General features: G+C 34.7%; 1 protein-coding gene across 2 annotated transcripts in view; it reads right to left on the reverse strand.

Annotated features, from left to right (window-relative positions):
- The window catches only part of GPHN (gephyrin), a 736,692-nt gene that overhangs the window by 156,709 nt on the left and 561,027 nt on the right, over positions 1–18,956 (reverse strand). For both annotated transcript variants that reach the window (XM_030930981.1, XM_030930980.1), the window contains one exon: positions 12,498–12,540. In XM_030930981.1, the coding sequence (XP_030786841.1) occupies positions 12,498–12,540 (43 nt within the window). The remainder of the gene's footprint in view (positions 1–12,497; positions 12,541–18,956) is intronic.

Genomic DNA, 18,956 nt, shown 5'->3' on the forward strand with positions numbered 1-18,956 from the left:
CATCTGGAAACAGAGAGAATCTTACTTCTTTCTTTCCATTTGGGATGCATTTTCTTTCTTTTTATTGCATAACTGCTTTGGTTAGAACTTCCAGGATTATACTGAAGAGAAGTGGCAAAAATGAGCATCTTTGCTTTTTTCTTGATCTTAAAAAAAAAAAGTTTCCAGTTTTTCACCATTTACCATGTTAGTTATGAGATTTTCAGAAATGACCTTTATTATATTGAGGTAATTTCCTTCCATTTCTAGTTTGCTGATTGTTATATCATGAAAGGTTGCTGAATTTTCTAAAATGCATTTTCTGCATCATTTGAGATGATCATGTGATTTTCATTCCATGTTCTGTTAATGTGGTATATTACATTTATTGATTTTCATGCATTGAACGATCCTTGCATTCCAGGGATAAATCCCACATGGTTGAAGTATATAATCCAATCTGGTTTGCTAGTATTTTGTTGAGGATTTTTGCATCAATTTTTTTATCAGCTATCTTTTTTATGGTTGTGTCTTTTTCTATTTGTATCAGGGTAATGTTACCTAATAAAATTATTTTGGAAGCATTCCTTCTTCTTCAAGGTTTTGGAAGATTTTGAGAAGAACTGGTACCAATTCTTTAAATGCCTGGTAGAATTTTCTAGTGAAGCCATCTGGTCACGGGTTTTACTTTATTAGGAAGTTTTCTTTATTGGGAGGAATTTGATTACTGATTCAATATCCTTAATGATTATAGATATGTTTAGATTTTCTATTTCTCCATAATTCAGTCACCAAGACTGTGACTGAACACCAAGGTTGTGTTTCTAGGAATTTATCCACTTCTTCTAGGTGATTCAATTTGTCGGCATATAATTGTATAGAGTAGTCTCTTACCATCTGTATTTCCGAAGCATCAGTTGCAATGTCTCCTCTTTTATTTCATTTTTGATTTTAGTTATTTTGAGTCTTCTCTCTTTTTTTGTCTAGCTAAGAGTTTGTCAATTTTGTTGGCATTTTAGAAAACCCAACTCTTACTTTCATTGTTTTTTTTCCTAGTATTTTCATTCTCTATTTTGTTTATTTCTGCTCTGATCTTTATTATTTCCTTCTTTCTGCTAACTTTGGATTTAGTTTATTCTTTTTCTCATTCCTTGAGGTAAAAAGTTAGGTTGCTGATTTGAGGTCTTTCCTCCTCATTAAAGTACATGCCACTAATATAAACTCTCTTAGCATTGCTTTCACTGCAATTCATAAGTTTTGGTGTGTTATGTTTTTGCCTCAAGATATTTCTAATTTCTCCCATGATTTTTTTCTTTGATCTACTGGTTGTTCAAGAGTGTCTCATTTAATTTTCACATATTTGTGTATTTTCGAGTTTTCCTACTGCTATTGATGTCTAGTTTCAGTCCACTAAGACTGTAAAAGATATCTCACAGATTTCAATCTTCTTAACTTTGTTAAGACTTGTTTTTTAGCCTAATATGTGGTCTATCCTACAGAACATTCCATGTATGTTGGGTGGAATATTCTGTTAGATCTAATTGGTCGACAGCATTCAAATTCTCTGTTTCCTTATTAATCCTTCTGGTTGTTCTATCCATTATCCAAAGTAGAATATTGAAATCTCCTACCATTATTGTGTTATTTTCTGTTCTCCCTTCAATCCTGTCAATGTTTACTTCTTATATTTGGGTGCTGTAATGTTAGCTGGATTTTAATTTATAATTGTTATGTATTTCTGTTCTATCAATATAATATTCTTCTTTGTCTCTTGTGACAGTTTAACCTTTGTCTAATATAAGTATGGGCCACCCCTGCTTTCTTTTGGTTATAATTTGCATGAAGTAATATCTTTTTCTGTCCTTTCATTTTCAGCCTATATGTGTCTTTACATCAAGGATGAGTCTCTTGTAGACATAATATAATTGCATGCTGTTTCTTTAATCCATTCATTCACTTTGTCTTTTTAATGGGGAGTTTAATCCAATTACATTTAAAGGCCTTATTATTGGCACATGTTTTCTGTCTGTCTTGTAGCTATTTAGTCCCTCTTTTTCTCTCTTGCTGTCTTCCTTTGCATTATTAATATGCTTTCATTACTTTCTCATTTTCTTTTCTGTATCTTCTATAAGTATTTTCTTTGTAATTACCATGAGACTTACAGGAAACATAGTTAGAACAATCTATCAATCATACATGAAAGTCTACTCTTTTACATTCCTATCCCCACTGTGTTTTTGACATCACAAATTACATCTTTAGATATAATTTATCCATTAACAGTCATTTTTAGTTATACTTTAGGTTTCTGTCTATTAAATTCTATCCAGAATTACATGTGCTTTACATGTAATTCTACTTTGGATAACCATTATAGTAATATAGTATTATGAATTCATATATATATATTTTTTCCTTTACCAGTGAGCTTTGTATTTTTCATAAACTTTCATGTTGCTGTCTAGGGTCCTTTCATGTCAACTTGCAGGACTCTCCTTAGCATTTCTTGTAAGCCAGGTGTAGTTGTGATGAACTCCCTTAGGTTTTGTTTGCCTGAGAAAGTCTTTATTTTTTCATTTTTGAAAGGACAGCTTTGCTGGGTGCAGTATTCCTCACTGGCAGGTTTTGTTCCTTTAGCACTATGAATATAACATACTGCTCCCTTCTGACCGGTAAAATTTATCCAATGACGTTCTTATGGGAACTTCATTGTACATGATGAGTCACTTTTCTCTTGCTCCTTTCAGATTTTCTCCTTGCCCTTGATTTTTGACAGTTTGATTATAACATGTCTTAGTGTGGGTCTCTTTAGATTCACCTTAGTTATATCCTTTGAACTTCAAGTGTCTGGATGTACATTTCTTTCGTCAAATTTGGGAAGTTTTTGACCATTATTTCTTCAAATAAGTTCTGTGTTCCTTTTCTCCTGGAACTCTCATAATGTATACACTGGTCCACATAATGGCATTCTATAAATCTCTTTGGCATTCTCTTTTTTTTTTTTTTGAGTTGGGGTCTCACTCTGTTGCCCACGATGGAGTGCAGTGGTGTGATCTTGGCTCACTGAAACTTCCACCTCCTGGGTTCAAGCAATTCTTTTGGCTCAGCCTCCTGAGTAGCTGGGATTACAGGTGTGCACCACCAGGCCTGGCTAATTTTTGTATTTTTAGTAGAGATAGGGTTTCACCATGATGGCCAGGCTAGTCTCGAACCCCTGGACTCAAGTGATCCGCCCACCTTGGCCTCCCAAAGTGCTGGGATTACAGGTGTGAACAACCACTCCTGGCCTCTTTGGCTTTCTTTACTTTACTTTTCTGTTCTGTTTTTTTCTCTTTGCTCCTCTGACAATAATTTCAAATGACCTGTCTTCCAATTTTGCTGTTTTTCTCTTCTGATTGCTCCAGTAATTGTTGAACCCCTCTAGTGAATTTTTCAATTCCGTTATTGTATCCTTTGGCTCTAGAATCTCTCTTTGGTTCTTTTTTAATAGTTTCTTTTTGTTGAAATCTTCATTTTGTACATTCATTGGTTTCCTGATTTTGTTCAGTTGTCCATTTGTGTTCTCTTTTAGATCAGTGACCTTTTTAAAGGTAATCATTTTGAATTATTTGCCAGGTAATCATAAATCTCTGTTTCTTTCAAGTTGGTTTCTAGATAATTACTTTGATCTTTTGATATTTTGCTGAGTTTTAGTCATTTGAGAAACAACCATGTCTCCCAGTCTTTACAGACAGGCCTCATATAGGGGACATTCTCACCAATCAACCTGGCTAGAAATTCTGAGGGGGCCTCTGAAACCTCCCGCTTTTTGAAAGCGGGGGAGTGTGACTTCTCTGGGTCTGTGTATGTAATTTCCCAATTAGAGAGGTTTGCAGGTTTCTCTGTCAGGAGCTTGCAATCTCTTGCTCTCAATAGTGTTTGTCTGCAGCATTGTAGGCTCCGTGGTGCTGCTGTAGCCAGCCATCACTGTTCCTTATTCTCAGTGGTGCGCAGACATCCAAAGTATGCCAGCTCTCTGTTACCACCCCAGTGAGGCAAGAGAGAAACCATTCCCTTGGTAGTCCTCCAAAAAGTCAGAACACCTAATGCATGTTCCACTCCTCTCTCCCTCCTGGGTGAAAAGTCAAGAATTGGGCACTTTCTCCAGATTGCACTGATTGGTGCTGGTACCTGTGTTGGCACTGTAGGCCCTGTGGTACTACAGCAAGCTGCCTCCACTCTCCCTGGCTTTCAGCAGCCCTCAGGCATTCAAACTGTGGTAGTTCCGTCAATGCAGTGAGACAGAAAGCAGTTCTTTGGGCAGCTTTCTGAAAAGCTAGAATATTGCATGTATGTTTCACTCTTCCCCCACCGAAAGAAGCCATGAGTAGGGTGTTTTCTCTTGATTATGCTAAGCTATGCTGACTTGGAGGAGGGACTATCACAGGTAAAGTAAAACAGTTCTTACCCATTTCATTGTGGCTATTCTTGACTTTGTGCCAGCTTGGGGATATTGCAACTACCTGTTTTCTGGAGTTCTCATGAAGCTATTATGACCATATATTGATGTTAAGTTGGTGTCTCTGTGAGGATATGAGGGTTGGGGTGTCCTATCTATAAACTTAATGTTTCTTAGCAATACCAGCTACAATGCTGACAATGAGGAAGGTAAAAAGCCTAACTCAAAGTAATGAATGATGCAACTTTTCATATAAAATAAAAAGGTGATAACCGAGAAAAATAAGAGAAATAAGACAAAATTTAAACTGAATAGCGAATACTACTTTGGGAATTTAGGTTTCACAAGTAAAAAAATTATATTTGAGAGCCAGGCATGATGGCTACTCAGGAGATTGAGGCAGGAGGATTGTTTGAGCCCAGGAGTTCAAATCCAGTCTGGGCAACATAGATCCAATCCCTAAAAAATTTTTTCTTTTTAAATTTTGAGAACCGAGTAAATAAACTACATGAGGATATAGTAAAGAAAACTGAATAAAGTTGGTTTACTTAGATTAGATAAAAAAGTTGAGTGCTTATAAACAGTACCTCAATTAATATTTATGGAAGTCAATTGCTAATTATCCTTAGTTATAAAAAGAAAGATAATCTAAATGATGGTAAGCAGCTATTATCAGATCCCGTGAATGCCAATCAAGATGACAAGGGATTAGGTTGTAGCAAGAGATAAGAATTTTTTTTTCTAAAAATAGGAGGCACAAGAAATTAACATACTTCTCCAAGGATTATTTCAAAATCCTCTTTCCTGGGAATAATAAAAAAGATAAAAATTAATGTTTCTTAATAGTAAGATGCAAGAAAATTAACCAGAAGACCTATCCATCTATGACAAATTAAGGGGTATAAGACTGAAAAGTCTGATTTATACTCCAGGCAAGAGGTAGTAATAAGTCCAGAACCTGGGTGGCAGTAGTGAGAATGAATGAAGGGATAGGGGCCAGAGTGAATACATGAGATAATTTGAAGAGAAGGAGCAGTTAAAAAAACAAACAAACAGAAAAACCCCAGTATTTTCAATAAATTAACATTAGAGTTTTTGCTAATGTTCATTGTTTTCCTTCTCTGTTCCCATACGGGTTTCTTATTTAGCATATTCTGCTGTCTTTTGCTTGCTCTGTCTACTCAAGGTCTTTCTCTCATTTATTTATGCAGTCATCCAATCAACTTTTATTGAGAGAGTCATGGTGATAGATTCTGGTAATAGTATCAGGGAACAAGATAGACGAGGTCTTGCAAGATGCTTAGGGTAGAGTAGAGGGGACAGTGGAGAAGACAGAAAAGCACTACACTGTAAATAGGCTTGCAATAAAGTAGGGAAACTATAGTATACTAGAAAAGAACTTGGGAGGGGCACTTTGCTCAGATTTGGGAGGTGATAGAAGGCTTCCTGAAAGAACTGTAGGATAGGTGGGAGTTATCCAGGTTTCGGAAGAAATGAGAAATCAACATTTTGGGAAAGAGGGAACTATCTGCAAATTGAAATGTCCATATGGCTGGTGCACTGCATTCCAGGTAAACCTAGAGATAAGCAGAAGCCATTGGTAAGCAATTTTAAGGAGTTGGGCCTTTAAGCAAGAACAACAAGGAGCCATTAAAGCGTTAAAGTTATTAAAGGAGTATGATAGGTTTAGATTTGTATTTTAGAATGATAAAAATGCTTGTAGGATGAGGAATAAAAAACACTAAAGATTTCTGCTTTGGACAAATCAGTGGCTAGTGATGTTAGTCCTTGAAATATGGAAGGAGAATAGATTAAGATTATAAATTTAGTTTTAGTCATGTGGAGTATGAGATAATTGTGTAATATTCAAGAAAAGATCTACAACAGACAATTGGAAAAAAAATCTGAAGTTTAGGAAGAAGATATGGATTGGAGTTACAGATTTGGTTTATTTGAAAGCCTTGTTAATAGATGGCTTTGTTCATGCATAATATAGAGTGTGAATGGAAGATCTATGGGAGAAGTCTGAATAATACTGATATTTAATGACTGGGCAAAAACAAAAACAAAAACAAAAACAAAAAAACACGAAAGCTACCAACGAAGCTGGAGAAAATGTAAACAGATAGTTTAAAAGCAACACTAGAGGACAGAAGTGCCAAGAAAGATAATTACTTCATTAAGGAGGGAGGGATTTATAAAGGTACCCAAGCTTTACCTGCCTTCCTTTTAGGCTTTCCCTTCCTCTTATACCCTAATCGTAGTCCTAAATGCACCCATTTGCTTAAAACTCTGCTCTCAGAGGTGGCAGTCAAATTATCTGATAAATTTACGTAAGACTAGTAGTGTATTTTAAAGCATAATTTGTTACTCCAACCTGTTAATGTATCTTCATTAAAAGAGTAGATATTTTAAGACAATGTCTTTACTCTAAAGAATAATGATAAGGCTGGGTGCAGTGGCTCATGTCTGTAATCCCAGCATTTTGGGGGGCTGAGGCGGGTGGATCACCTGAGGTCAGGAGTTCAAGACCAGCCTGGCCAACATGGTGAAATCCCATCTCTACTAAAAATACAAAATTAGCAGGGTGTGGTGGCGCATGCCTGTAATCCCAGCTACTTGGGAGGCTGAGGCAGGAGAATCACTTGAATACGGGAAGTGGAGGTTGCAGTGAGCCAAGATCGTGTGATTGCACCCCAGCCTGGGCAACAAGAGCAAAACTCCGTCTCAAAAACAAAGAACAATGATAATACCAGAAATACCAATAGTATACTAATAATAGTAATACTAGTAGTCTAGTAGTAACCATAACAATAGCAGCTACAAAGCTGTAGTACACAAAAAAGCATGGTATTTGTATAAAGCCAGACATATAGATCAATGAAACAGAATAGGGAACCAACTAACTTTTGACAAAGGCATCAGGAACATGCACCAGAGAAAAGGTATCTTCCTCAGTAAACGGTGCTGGGAAAACTGGATAGCCATATGCAGAAAAATGAAACTAGATGCCTATCTTTTATTATATACAAAAATCACCTGAAAATGGATTAAAGACTTAAACATAAGAACAAAAACTATAAAACTGCTAGAAGAAAACACAGAAGAAACACACTTTGGGACATTGGTATAGGCAAATATTTTTTGGCTAAGACTTCAAAAGTACAGACAACAAAACAAAAACAGACAAATGAGACTATATCAAATTAAAAAGCTTCCACACAGCAAAAGAAACAATCAACAGAGTAGAGTTAACCTGCAACATGGGAGAAAATACTTGCAGACTGTTCATCTGACAAGGGACTAATATCCACAACATACAAGGAATTCAAACAACTCAGCAGAAAAAACCCAAATAATTCCATTAAAAAGTAATCAAAGTAGCTGAATAGACATCTCTCAAAAGAGGACATACCTATGGCCAATAGATATATGAAAAAATGCCCAACATCACTAATCATCAGAGAAATGCAAATCAAAACTATAATGAAGTATAATCCAGCTCCAGTTAGAATGGCTACTATAAAAACCAAAAAACAAAAAACAAAAAGTAACGAATACTGGTGAGGATGTGGAGAATAGGGAACTCTTACACACTGTTGGTGGGAATGTAAATTAGTAAGACATTATAAAAAATACTATGGACTCCCTCAAAAAAGTACAAATAGAACTACCATATAACTCAGCAATTCTACAATTGGGTATATATCCAAAGGAAAGGAAATCAGCATATCAAAGAGATGCCTGTACCCCCATGTTTACTGAAGCACTGTCCACCATAGCCAAGATATAGAATTAAACTGTGTCCATCAATAAATAACTGGATAAAGAAAATGTGGTATATATGCACAATGGACTACTATTTAAAATAGTAGAAATTCTGTCATTTGCAGCAACACAGATGGAACTGGAAGGCATGTTAAGTGAAGGTAAGATAGGCACAGAATGACAGATACTGTAACCTTTCATTAAACTGTGGGAGCTAAAAAAGTTGACCTCATTGAGGCAGTGAGTGGAGTGATATTATCAGAGGCTGGGAAGGATGGGGTGGGGGATAAAGAGAAGTTGGCTAAAAGGTACAAACATACAGTTATATAGAATGAATAAGTTCTAATGTTTTATAGTACAGTAGGGTGACTATAGTTAACATCAATGTATTGTATATTTCAAAATAACTAGAATATAGGATTTGAAATGTTCCCAACATGAAGAAATGGTAAATGCTCAAGAGGTGATGGATATCCCAAATACCCTGAATTGATCATTACAAATTCTATGCATGTATCAAGATATCATATGTACTCCATAAATAGGTACAAATATATATCAATAAAAATTCTAAATTCCATTAAAATAGACTAAAAAAATCTATAAAAGTCAATCCCAGGAAAATGTACCACTTGTCCTATAAAACACAGGCTGAACAAAGTACATTAAGAAAACAATTAAGGCTGGGCACGGTGGCTCACGCCTGTAATCTTAGCACTTTGGGAGGCTGAGGCAGGCTGATCACGAGGTCAGGAGTTCAAGACCAGTCTGGGCAACATAGTGAAACCCTGTCTCTATTAAAAATACAAAAATTCGCTGGGCATGGTGGCACACGCCTGTAGTCCCAGCTACTCGGGAGGCTCAGGCAGAAGAATCACTTGAACCTGGGAGGTGGAGGTTGCAGTGAACTGAGCTCATGCCTCTGCATTCCAGCCTGGGTGACAGAGCAAGACTCTGTCTTGGGGTGGGGGAGAAAGAAAGCAATTAAAACACTGTACTGAAGTGCTGAAATATAAGTTCACATATGGCATTCCTCACTGTAACATTTTTTAGTTTACTTGATTTCTTGCATAAAACCAGTTATTCATAAAAATAACAAAATTTTGCTTTATTAAAAATAAAATGGTTGACAGAAGGAAATGAATTACAGGTGGAAAGATGACATAAGACAATAACTAGTATCATATCATCTTTATAGCATATGTGGTAATAAAATGATTTTGGCACCGATAATCAGATATTTGTTTATAAGTACCCATGGATATACCAGATATCAATTTCTATTCTTATCTATTGCTTATTTTGCATAATATTGAATTGGGTTTTGAAGGCCTTATTGAAATTAAGTAAGTAACACAGCATGTTCGTTAAAAATGTGGGCTATAAAATCAAGGTCTGAAATACTGGCTTCAACTCATATACCATTTACTTACACAAGCAACTTATTTAACTCTGGAATCTTTAATTTCCTTATTTATTTAATGTAGAAATTAATAGAATTTTACTCACAGGATTTGTTGTTGTATGTGAGGATTAAGTAGGATGAAACATGTAGACAAGTATTTGATACACAGTAACATTCAATAAAAAGTAACCTTGTTATTATCATCATTATCAAGAAAATAATGGTAATTGGTAGCATCAGTAGTAATAGTAACAATAATATCAGTTAACATTTACTGAGTGATTATGTACCTAGCAAAAATATACTAATTAATCCTTGTAACAATCTATAAGGTAGATCATCTTATTACCACATTTTAAAATTTATTTATTTTATTCTTTACCATTTCTGCCCTTTGTGAACAAGTTATTATCACATTTTACAGATCAGGAAAGTGAGGCATAGAGATACTAAGCACTTGTTCAAGTTCACACAGCTAATAAGTAGAGAAATCAAGATTTTAACATAGGGAGTTTGACTCTAGAAAGGAAAAATGCCACTTCAAGAAAGACTTAGTCTTAGAGTCAGAGTCACAGAAAGGAAAGTCAGGATATTTATAAGATTTTGAAGTTTGGTCCAAAGTAGATCTTTTAATATAGGTGCTTCATTAAGAATGGATAAAGATCATGATACAATCATTTAGGATTGATGGATATAGCAAGGCAAGGGGTTGTAAGAGCTTGTTCACATTTGGTGCCCACGAAAGAGGTTCAGTTTCTAAGGACTTGGTTAAGTCATATAATGGCATGGCAATTGCAGAAAAGTTGGGAACTCATTGTCTGCAATAGCCAGTGAGACCCAGGTATCTTCTTAATTAGGGCCAAGATTTGGTTTTCAGGGATGTAAAAGAGGCATTAAGTTTATTACATTTTATTTTGTCTTGGCTAAGGAATTTTTTATGGAAGTACTTTTGCAATCTGATTTTATTTGGGATATTTCTTCAAACCAATACAAAACTCTAGCTCATTAATTGTTTGCAATTTTGTTTCCTTTTTATTCTCAGGCTCCTTTTAAATAAACAATTTTGTTCATAGCAAAAATTCCTTAGGGTGCTTATTATAATTCTTCCATAGCAAGACTCTCACTAACAAAAGAGAAAGAGAACAAGGAAGGTTCTCATAGGTTGATCAATGACCCAGGGCAAAGTTTATCTAAAGGACACCAGTCTTACAAGAAACCTGAAACTTGGTTTTCAGGGCCAGCTTGCAAAATACTTACTGAGGCCTATGTCTATGTTTTTCCTTATGAACTTACCCCTTACAGAGATATAACAGAAAATGACAAGGATAGACAGAGATAAATAGTGGTAATAAGACAGATTTTCACCAAGAATAAATGCATTTCCAAATTTAGATTATCAAAGGTGTCCTAAAAAGGATTCCTTACTCCTAGGAGACAAAATACAGTTGGCAACTGGAGAGCTCAAAGAAAATAAATCAAAGTTCAATCTAATGTGAGACTTATCTCACTGTAACAACTGGAAACACTCTCCATGCCCTAAATTGGAGGTTCAAAGGGACTCAGAGGAATTTATTTCTTTGAGGTGTGAGCCACTGTGCCTGGCCAATATAATGATCTTGGGAGAGCAATAATTGTGCTTGCCCAAGGGTTTGGAGCTAAGATAACAGATTTACAAAACAAAAATGGAAAAATTTACACAAAAAAACCCCAAGAATTTTTACCTTTGTGAAGGTCTCTATTTTTTTACTGTGAAATAAAGATCAGTCACATGAGCACTCCATGCCCATGTGACCCAACCCCAATAAAAACTCTGAACATTAAGGCTCAGTGAGCTTCCTTGCTTGGCAATATTTGATGCATTCTGTCATACATTGTTGCTGGGAGAAATAAGCAATGTCCATATGGCTCCACTGGGAGAGGGCAACTGGGAAGCTTGCACCTGGTTTCTCCTGGACTCTGCCCTATGTATCTTTTTGCCTTTGCTGATGTTAATCTGTATCCTTTCAGTGTAATAAACCATAACCAGGAGTATAACACAAAAATAATGCGATATCCTGCTAGAAATAGAAATCATTCAATTTGCTAAAACTCCCAGTGGCATGAGTATCAGTAGACCTATTTCAGTATGACTCCCCTGTACTTCTCTTGATAAAGATCAGGAAGAAGATGGGGTGATGTAATTAAGCTATTAAGTTATAAAGAACAATAATAAAACAATTAGAATTTATACAACACTTTTTTTTTAGGATCCTAAATCTTTTAAGACACAATTTTCAATGACATCATTTCAAGGATACAGATAAGGAAAACCTATTATAGTTCCTTTTTATAAGATAGAAAAATGAATGATATACAAAGTTAAATGACTTCTGAGTTAATGCTATTAGTGATCAAACCAATAAATAAAATAGAGGATAGAGGATTCTTTACTCTTCGTTTAGGGTTCTATGTTCTAAAACATGCTGCCTGTGAAGTTATGATATGTCAGGAATTCATATTCACAAAGTGATTATGATGTACTCTTTTGGGAGCCACATATTCTTTTTTTAGAATTAGCTTCTCTTCAGCAATTTACATTATTATTATTATTATTATTTTCAGTTAGTTTGTTTTCAAATAACTTTTGGCAGTGAAACAATTAAAGAGATTCAGCATCACAGAGGAGCTCATTCCTACCCTCCTAGGAGTGTATCAAAGTTCTGGTGTCAGCTTGCAAAAACAATTAGATTAAGGGAAATATTTATTAATATATTGATACTGGCAATATTTTTAGAAGGCAAAAGCCCTAATATTCATATTAGTCACATAAATGTTCCCCATTGCTTTTCTTCTTTTTTTCACCAAAATATCATTTTTAGCTTTATAAGCTCTAGTTCAGCAGCCCACCAGAAATGGTAAAATACTTACTGGCTCTGAGAATGTTCTCCTTGCTGCTGCACCTGGACTGGACCTGTGGAAAGAGCATAAACTCAGTAATTCAGGGCTTATAGCATGAATAGACAGATATACATATTTAAAGGGCAAGCTCCTGAGGTCTAGGAGCAAAGGCTTTACATATTGGTATTTCAGATGTCATAACATGTTAGTAAAAATTTTATACTTGTTTCATCTTTTTTATTTATCTTTTCCTTATTTTAAAGAAAGAACTGACTTCTAGAAAGAAATTTGGGGTACAATATTGCAAATTACACAGAGATAAACCAAAGGTGATTTTTTATTCATTTGTATTTAAAATCGGTATATGGAAATTTGTTACTGTATATTTAGTTGTAAATATTGGCCCTTAATATTAAGGCATTTAGTATATCTCTTGACTAGAATAATAATAAAATTCAAGTAATAAAGTTGTAACTAAGTATTCCATTACAGTAATTTTTTAGTATGTATATATATTAATGGGAAGAAAATAGAGAAATCCTTATATAACATTTACATTTGTTTCTGATAACCTTTGTTAATTATTGATTAGCATAATTTATCATAGTTGTAATATTATGAAATATGCTTCTGTTGAAAATCAATGAAATTGAACAAAATTTATTTACCAGTTCTTAGGTGATATATAATTTATCAATCAGAAACCCTTATGCTTTTACTCCAATGTTTAGGTCAATGTGAAACATTCTTTTCTTTTCTTTTTTTTTTGAGATGGAGTTTCGCTCTTTTTGCCCAGGCTGGAGTGCAATGGTGCGATCTCAGCTCATTGCAATCTCCACCTCCTGGGTTCAAGTGATTCTCCTGCCTCAGCCTCTGGAGTAGCTGGGATTACAGGCATGCACCACCATGTCTGGCTAATTTTGTTTCTGTATTTTTAGTAGAAACGGGGTTTCTCCATGTTGGTCAGGCTGGTCTTGAACTCCCGACCTCAGGTGATCCACCCGCCTCGGCCTCCCAAAGTGCTGGGATTACAGGCGTGAACCACCGTACCCGGCCTGAAACATTCTTTTAAATGTGACAAAACTGTTATATTCAAGGAGCATGGTACATGTCATTAACATGTTAATTTCAAAGGAAACTGTATTTAAGCTCCACACCTCTGCTTCCCATTCCACAGCAGCTTGCCCCAGATGGATATATACACAACAAATTAATTTCTATAGTTCAACACAATCTACTATCATAATGAAACAACTTATGAAAGGAATGTTGCAACTTAGGGTGGGTTATGGTTGTCCTTCCCTGAAAAAAACAAGTGTTAATGTTAAAAAAAAAAAAAAAAGTCACAAACATACATACAAGAAAACACACACACACACACACACACACACACACACACACACAGACACACCAAAAAAAAAAAGGAAAAAATATTCCAAATGTTAGTTGTTCTCTTTTGGCCCAGATTGTTCAACTAGTTTTAAACATACTAGAAGGAAAAAGCTAATCTGAAGATAATATTCTTATATTCTTTTACTCAGAGGTCTTATTTAAGAACAATTCTGGACCAAATGGGAAAGAAGTCAATGACTGCTTAAAGAAAATAACACAGGGAAGAAGACGCAAGAATGAGGAAAAGAAAAGTAAGAGTGGTTTGAGGGTGTAAATATAGACAATGGAAAATAAAGTATGGAATTACAGAAGGGGACAATATGTAAACGCAGAATGTTCTGCTATTACTCATTAAAAATTCGTACCAAGAGGGTAAGAATGACAAATGAACTTACTGCAAAATAAATAAGCAAGTTGCTATACTATGGAATGAACGTAAGTGTAACTATACCACTACAGCCTTAAAGAAGAAAAGAAACACACACTAACAGACAATAGACAAGCTTAATAAAGAGAGAAACTACATTTTAAAAAGTGATTCAAAGAACACAAGAGAAAGCTAGAAGAGTGAGAGAAAAATCTGGTAGAGAGAAGGAAAAGAAAGGGGGAAATGTTAAAAGACAAAAACAGAGTTCAAAGAAGTCAAATGGAAGTCAAGAAAGTCTTCAACAAGATGTAGAAACAGAAGGAGCCCAAACCCATAGCGCAAAGCAATGTTTGCGAATGGAAAGTGGCTCCTTTGATCAAGTAATAGTTACTCTTAAGTCGTAGCCTCTATTCCTCCAGAGTTCATCTTTAAGCCCTTCCAATCTAGAGTGGAGCTAGTGTATGGATAGAAACAAGAGATTTACAATGAACAGAGCAGTTCAGATGAGTAGTTCAAATTGTCTCATAAAATGTTCCAACAGATTTATATAATGCCTTTTATATACATTTTCTAATGTATATAATGAAAATGGTGGTGAAGAACTAGTTGGTTTTACCAAAAAAACCCAAACCGAACCAAAACAACAACAAAATACCCTCTCCCATTCCCTAGGTAACTTAAAAAATTAATAACAAAAATCATTCATAACATGAATTGAATAAAGAAACCCAAGTGTTGCTTTGTGGCACCTCAGTTTAGAACTATATATTTCAAACAGCTTTGGTGGAAAAATTTGGATGACGAAAACAATTCAATTCCCTGACTCTGAGCGTTTATCAAGGTTCATAAATTGCCAACAGCAGTATAATAAATACTTTCCCATTTATATTACATTGGCTATTTGAACCAGATTTGGGGAGAATCACTTTAATATCAATGATAATAAGAATTTCTTTAGTGATCTTGAGTATGTGTGTGTGTATAAATCAATCAGTCAATCAACCTATACACCACTGAAGAAAACAAAAATTTAAAAATGTTGTTTATTATTTATGCATGGAGCAAATAACTTTTTCTCTTGCACCATGAAACTAGTCCTCTTTATAATATGTACTTAATTTTATACAATTTCAAAAATGAAAATTTTACTTAACTCACAATGTAATGGCATACACTTGAAACGATAAACTTGAGAAACAACTATTGTTCTTATACATATGGACTATAAAGAAGGTAACACAGATCTGTCTCAAGTTTTATGGCTTCTTGTTTTTTTCTTCATGTTACTCTGGCTTTACTCAATGGGAAAAAAAGGAAAGCCTGGAAAGCAAAATAAAACAGATTTTGGCCTAACATTAAATTTGTCAGGGATTAGAAATAAAAGGTAAGGCATCTGATTACCTTCTATTTTATTCTATTGGATCATGTTATTTTACTTTAGTTAACATCTGACTTTACAGTATTGACAATTCCCCTTTCAACTGGAATCAAAACTAAAATAACATGTAGAAACAGCATATTATATTAAAATCAATGGAGAAAATGAAAAAATGAGGGACTGAATGAAAACATACGATATTCATTTACTAATCAAGATTGTTTGAGACATCAAATAACTCATTTCAACATGTGTTTACATGTGTAATATAATTTTTGCTGAAGATCACATCATTCATTAGGAAATCTTAAAATATGAAACAGAAAAACAGAAGGGAGAGCACATAATAAATGTAAGGAACAAAAGTGAAAATGCCTTAAAAAAAGCTGAGGAAATTTTAACAAACAACAAGAATCTTTAGATACAGTTAGAGAAATCACTTACCTTATGCTTAGGTCATAACAAGAATAGCACAGTGTTTAAAGTCAGCTCTTCATTATGGGAGGTACAATTGAAAGCCATAGGTTATAATAACATGAATTGCTACACAGAAATGAAGACTTTTTCAGCCCAACATGAAAAGCTAACTCTTATGGGAGAACATTTCAACTTACGTTAAATGCAACATGAAGAACAATTGAGGGTGTAAACATCAAAACACACCCAAACACATGAATCTCACGCCAAAAAGAGAGAGATGGCCCAATCTCTCAGGACACAGAAGATTTAATCTGTGACCATAATTTGTGACATATAAGGGAAGGCACATTGCTTTAACAGTGAAAGATGCATGCATAATGTATAACCATCCATTTACCTCCCCACCCTCCACCCAACTTGTACACACACAGGCCCACTAAGATACAGGGGAAAGAATGTAGTGCCAAGCTGTTATGAAGAAAGCAGGACACACGAAAGCATAGCAGTGGTCATGTGATTTGAGAGGTGTTCTTCCCTTAGACCATCCCATCACCATGCTTATTTTAAAGAAGCCAGGAAAAGATTCCCTTTCAATGCTGCGGTAGCTACGAGCCCCCAGCTTGAAGCTAGTGTGTGGAATTTTGATCACCGTTCCCTGCGATGTCAGGGGCTCTCCAGTGGAAGCCAGATGTACTGTAACACTAGTTAGTAGGGGTACAAATGTGTGAATAACAAATATCCTTTCCCTTCTGCATTTCACAGAAGTGAGGGAGGAGAGAAACAAAGAAAATAAAACCCGTGTTAAGAATAGGTTCATAACAATATAAGAATGTATAAGTATTAAAATGGAAATTACATTTGATTGCAGGTTAACACAAATCAGGTTTCAAAAAAATTGCCTATTTTGCTGCTCACCAGGCTAATTTGTATTCCTTTTTCTTGTAAATGGTATACAGTATGGCTCATATTGAAAAATTCTGAGCACTTGGTCAGATGGGGTCAAAGTGAAGAACAAAATAAGTAATCTTCTTTGACGGACATTAGGAAAACTATCTTTCCATTTTAAACATGACTTTACTGGCCACTAACCACATTTTAAATTAGAAATTAAGTTTCTGTTTAGCTGCTTACTTACATAATCTGAGAAGTCCTCTGTTTTGGAAAGACACAATTTAAATTTTAATCTTTTTACATTGTTAAAAAAGCAAACAACAAAAAAGCTATTTAGAAACTGTTTCCTACGCACTCTTCTCTATTATCAATACAAGGTATTTAACAAGGGCTATTCCTGTCAATAATAGGGTTATTTTAGCTCTTCAGAAAAAAATTCAATTTTGCTTTCATATTATTATCCATTTTATTCTTTTTGTGTGAGATGAACTTTGATTCATGTGTACATCCCACTTTAGTTACCAGATGTCTAAACTGTTCAATGATCACGTACTCATTTTCTCTCCCTCCTTTTATTCTTAGCAGGCCAGAATATCTTGACTTTCCCTTTAATGTGGCTTTGGTATTTTAGGCTCTGGGCCCTCCCATAATCTCAGTTTCCTCACATGAAAAATAAAGATTGTGGCTCAAAGGAGATAATGCATTTATCAGTGATTTTAAGCTATAAAAATGAAAATACATATCAGTAGTTGTTATGATCAGTGGTGCCACTGACAGCTATAAAATAAATCTGTGATTACACACCCTCCTCATTATAATGTAGGCAAGCTCTTGTTTCTAACCCAAAGAGAGGGAGAAAATTCTATGTACAGTTATATGTTTCTCAGTAGGGATAGGCCAGAAAATTTTGGAAATGTCATAGCCATATGTCCATATGCACGGTAGGCATGCAAGTCATATAATCTACGGCATGGAGCAAAGTCTCAACCAGCTCCTCTAGAAACTACCTTGTATTCTTGAGCTTTTAGATTTGAGACAAGCTGTTGCCTTTCTCTGGAATACACTGTTGCTTATTTTCTGATGCAGATACTACTTGTCCTTTAAGATCCAGCTTAGATTACACCAGCCATTAAGAAAAAATTCCCAAGTTCCTCAATCAGAAATAATTTCTTCTTTCTCTAAACTCTTTTAGCAGTGTTGAGATATAATTTACCTACCATAAAACTCATTCATATTAAGTATAAAAGTATTAAAAGTTTGATGACTTTTAATAAAGTTATATGGCTGTGCAACCAACACTACAATCTAGGCTGAAATTTGCCTAGATTCTCAAGGCATCTTATATGAACTTCTAATATAGGACTTATAGAAGTTTATAATATAGAATATGGGTTAATAGTTACTCATATTCCAATTACTGATATGAGTCCCCAAGTAGACCGTAGGTTCTTAGATGAAAAGGATCATGACTTTATCTTCTTTCTATTTCCCACTACATTAAATACACGGCTTTGTACAGAGGAAACATTTGCTAAATCTGAATGTTTATTTTGTAGTAATTATTTTTCTTTTCAATCTTAGCAGACTAAAATTTATTTTTAATAGTGTAAGTATGATCACAGCCATTCCTGTACCTGTTTTATCAGCTTACAAAGAATTTTTCCTTATTTGGGCCTGATAGTATTGACAGATAATATGAGAAGTATGTGGATTATAGTTAAGAGATATCCAGGTATCCTACAGAATGATCTCAAGAATTTAGAAATTAATATTATTTAAGGTTAATAACATAGTGACATTTGGAGTCCAGTAAAAGTTTTCTATACCAAGGGTTTCAGGTTAGGTTAAGAAGATTTCTTATTTCTTAAGACAGCAGGATGTTTAATATCTTACATGGTCTGGTCACTATAATGACAGAGATTATAGAAATTTTTGATGCATCATGGCTTATTTTGACTTTAGTTTTTCTACCATATTAAATTTATTTAAGAGTAATGAGTCTCTGAAAGAATGAACTTCTTTGAGTATCATCTACTCATAA

Source organism: Rhinopithecus roxellana, chromosome 5, assembly GCF_007565055.1.
Source record: "Rhinopithecus roxellana isolate Shanxi Qingling chromosome 5, ASM756505v1, whole genome shotgun sequence".
NCBI classification, from domain to species: Eukaryota; Metazoa; Chordata; class Mammalia; order Primates; family Cercopithecidae; genus Rhinopithecus; species Rhinopithecus roxellana.